Source organism: Odontomachus brunneus, unplaced genomic scaffold, assembly GCF_010583005.1.
Source record: "Odontomachus brunneus isolate Ranch 3 - 2012 unplaced genomic scaffold, Obru_v1 Obru_scaffold_005, whole genome shotgun sequence".
In the NCBI taxonomy this organism is placed as follows: Eukaryota; Metazoa; Arthropoda; class Insecta; order Hymenoptera; family Formicidae; genus Odontomachus; species Odontomachus brunneus.
In genome coordinates this window covers 3,011,609-3,015,076 of record NW_022639455.1, presented here as the reverse complement: position 1 = coordinate 3,015,076, position 3,468 = coordinate 3,011,609, and the positions used below count along the sequence as shown (strand labels likewise).

General features: G+C 47.8%; 2 protein-coding genes and 1 long non-coding RNA gene across 6 annotated transcripts in view; 2 read left to right on the top strand and 1 right to left on the bottom strand.

Moving 5' to 3' along the window:
* LOC116849418 (senecionine N-oxygenase-like) overlaps window positions 1-1,334 on the top strand; it is a 7,272-nt gene extending 5,938 nt beyond the window's left edge. For both annotated transcript variants that reach the window (XM_032826564.1, XM_032826558.1), the window contains exons 7-8: window positions 260-423; window positions 711-1,334. In XM_032826564.1, coding sequence (XP_032682455.1) covers window positions 260-423; window positions 711-1,019 — 473 coding nt within the window. In that variant the 3' untranslated portion in view covers window positions 1,020-1,334. The remainder of the gene's footprint in view (window positions 1-259; window positions 424-710) is intronic.
* Window positions 1,335-1,645: 311 nt separating this feature from the next.
* Window positions 1,646-2,325, bottom strand: LOC116849447. The gene is made up of 2 exons (XR_004379139.1): window positions 2,240-2,325; window positions 1,646-2,071 (listed from the first exon to the last, which is right to left on the bottom strand). It is a non-coding gene; the product is annotated as an uncharacterized LOC116849447 (long non-coding RNA).
* A 148-nt stretch (window positions 2,326-2,473) lies between these two features.
* LOC116849353 (membrane-associated guanylate kinase, WW and PDZ domain-containing protein 1-like) overlaps window positions 2,474-3,468 on the top strand; it is a 10,956-nt gene continuing 9,961 nt past the window's right edge. For 2 of the 3 annotated variants that reach the window (XM_032826442.1, XM_032826422.1), the window contains exon 1: window positions 2,474-2,824. The gene's annotated coding sequence lies outside the window, so the exon portion shown is untranslated. The remainder of the gene's footprint in view (window positions 2,825-3,468) is intronic. The other variant, XM_032826432.1, reaches the window with a different exon arrangement.

The following is a 3,468-nucleotide window of genomic DNA, read 5'->3' as shown; positions in this document are numbered from 1 at the left end:
TTTGGAACAATGTTTGGAACAACTAGAACAATCTATTGCGATATCAGAATGTTCGATTTTCGAAAAGTGAGGTGCCAGCTCAAAAAATCATTTTTTTTGTTTTACTCGGAAACCGTTTCGAATGAAGCAATATCACTTTGGAACAATATGGTACAAAGTCAGAACAATCTGGAACAACTTTCAAAATTATAAATTTCAAAAAGTGGGGTGCCAACTTCATACACTCCGATAATCCACTTTTCGAATCTGTCCTGAAAAGGGTACAAGTACAGCTTCCCTTTCCTCGCCGAGTCCTGCGGAGTCCGAGTGGACTCCAACATGGTCACGCCTCTCTGGAAGCATCTGGTGTCCATCGAGAGTCCTACCCTGGCATTAGTGGGGATCCCGTTCTACATCTGCGCTTTTAGTATGTTCGATTTGCAGGTACGACATCTCATTACTGTATCGTTCGTTCCCGAAGATTCAACTGTCATAACAGATTCCCCATTAAAATCGAGCGCATCCTCCGCGAGACAATTCTATTGTTCAAAACGAAGGCACGCGGCCGGAATGCGCGGCGGCAAAGGAAAGAAAAGAAAGAAGGGAAAAACGCTAGAAAGTCACCTCATGTGCGCGCGCGGCGCCGGCCGGCTGACTGACTGTGACTATACTTCTTTCTTGCCGCTCTAGTCACGGTGGAGTCCGGCGCGTTACTTGCAAATTTCTTCAAGGTGCGATTCATCCTACGACACTGGCACGGCGAGAGGCAGTTTCCCGCGAGAGCGGATATGCTGCGCGACGAGGCCGCGGAGGCGGCGAGACGCGCGGAGAGAGGCCTGAAGAAGAAGCACTTTCATATGATGGGCCCGGAGCAAGAGCACTACTTCGACGACCTCGCGAACATAGCGGGGCTCACGCCGCTGCCGCCCGTGCTGACGAAACTGCACAACGCGAGCAGCCAGCGCTTCCTGGACGACCTGGTGCACTACCGGCAGGATCGCTACCGCATCGTCGACGACTACAACTTCGTCCAGCTTTAACGCTCGGGACTGGTCGCGCGCCGATGCATTTCCTCGCGCATAGCCGTGAGGCCCGCACTTTCTTCGCGGTTATCTGTGTCGCGAAAGGAGCATTCATGTTCCTCTTATCGAGCTCGCAAATCGAGCAAATGAAATCTCAGACAGCGCAGTGCTAAAAAATGCCTCAACCCTTAAACGACAAGGTAGGATGAACAATTGTCACGTACAGTATGTATGTTTCAATCTATTTTAACTTCGTGACATGTTTGCGTCAAGGTCAGATGTACTACGCTGAAAAGACGTTTTCATACAATAAAAAAATTTGTCCTTGTTGAATTGCTATTTATTTACTCTCATGCAACCCTGATGGAAATATTTTACTGAAAATCTCTTTGAATTGACTCCTTTTCGTCAAAATTTATTAAAATTCGTTAAGATTCTTCAAGATTAATTAAAATTCACTAAAATTCATTAAAATTCGCAAAATTTATTTTATTATAACAATAAAATTAATTTTATGAGTTTTAATAAATCTTAATGAATTTTAATGAAAAGAGATCAATTGAGAGAGATTTTCAGTAAATATTTCAATAAAATATTTCCATCAAGGGAGTTTTAATGTGCAGGAGAAAAGAATAAACATAAAAAATGTTGGGATCATTTATAACCTCGTCTTGTTGTTTACATCTCATAATGTCGTTCAAGACTTCTTACTTCTTTTAAATGTCTTCAAGGCGTCTTTTAGCTGATTTGTGCTGTCCGCGATGAGACATATCGTCGAAGTTAAACTCTCGACCAGAATATAATACATGCATAACATTGACACGCAAATAAGTCACGAGTATTTTCTCGATGGATGATTCCTCACAGAACCTTATCGAAACGATTGTGCGAACGGAAGAAACGCATCGATCAATTTCCTCCTTCTGCCTTCCAATTCCAGCGTTCTAGCTTCCACGTGAGAATGTGAGAGGAAAGAGCGTGACCAGATTACCAAGTACTCCGTGTAAATCTCACGGAACGCACGAAAACTCTGATTAATATTACTTGAAGCCTCTTCGAACAATCCTAACCTAGAATACAATAGACTTCTGTGAAGTGCACGCAGAAGCGAACAATTAGGTCTGCTTTTTTCAGCTAAATTGCCTGAAGTGTGAGTTACACACTAGTATGTAATGTATGTACAAAAAGTTCGAGTGTGACAAATATGTTTTGTTTCGCTCCAACTTATGATACACTACCAGAGTCACCAATTCAAACAGTTGAGCTAAACAGAACGGACCTATCATGTCGACAGTAGTTTTGTCATCCGACACACACACGCGACTTCAGACTGCGCGGCGCGGGCCTTTCGAATTTCCCGCCGGCACGTGACCGCGAGTCACGTGACCGGGTCGGGCGAGTGACGCAGCGCCAGCCGCGGCGGCGGCGGCAGCGGCGGCGACGACGGCGGCGTACAGTCAGTTAAATGCCTCGTCGTGCGTGCGTATGAGCGGGCGGCTGAGTGAGTGAACGAGCGAGCGGCGGTGCGGCGAGTTTCGTCGTGTGATGTAGTTCAGTGTATCAGTGCCGCGCACGAGTGTGTGGAGCGTGTGTGTACATTCCCTCTTTCTCCTCTCTTTCTCTTTCTCTCTCCTCTTTCTCTCTCTCTCTCTCTCTCTCCATCATCACGAGAGCGCTATCATCCCGAGACGACGAGAGCGTTTCCACGACCCGCGAGTGATTCACGGGGCCGACGGTTACTCCGACGGATTATTAGGCGCAGCACGACGGAACCATGACGGTAGCGCGAGTCGACGAGCGTATCATCGTGCAGGAAACGCAACGTGAGTAAGAATCCCGTTGCCACCTTTTATCCGTAATCTGTGCAGTCGAGAGAAAACGGAAGAAAAACGTTCATCCATATCTTTCTTTCTTTCTCTTTCGGCTTCTTTCGCTGATCTCTCTCTCTCGCACTCCTCACATTCCCCCTCTCCGTCTCTCTTTTCTCTCTCTCTCTCTCTCTCTCTCTCTCTGTGGCAAATACCAGCCATCACCCGAGATTTCCCTGCGATGCTTGGCCGTCCAACGTTGCACCGTCTCCACCGGGACCAGCAACGATCGAACACCTGCAACACGAGAATCGGCAGGGAAAATCGCGGGATCGCGTGCCATTGTTTCGCCGTGCATGTGCCCGGCCACGTCGATGCGGGAGAACATGAAGTAGAGAGAGAGACAGAGAGAAAGAGAGAGAGAGAGGGAGAGAGAAAGAAAGAGTGTAGGGATCCGCCACCCCCAGCGTAGCATTATTTACGTTACGTAGCGAGAATAAGCGTGGCGTCGCGCGACGCACGTACTGCGGCCGGAGAGCGGAGCCGCGCGTTCGATAGCTTCTGTCCATTTTATTCACGCTTCCCGCATCTCGCCTCTGTCGCCTACTTCTCTCTCTCTCTCTCTCTCTCTCTCTCTCTCTCTCTCTCTCTCTCTCTCT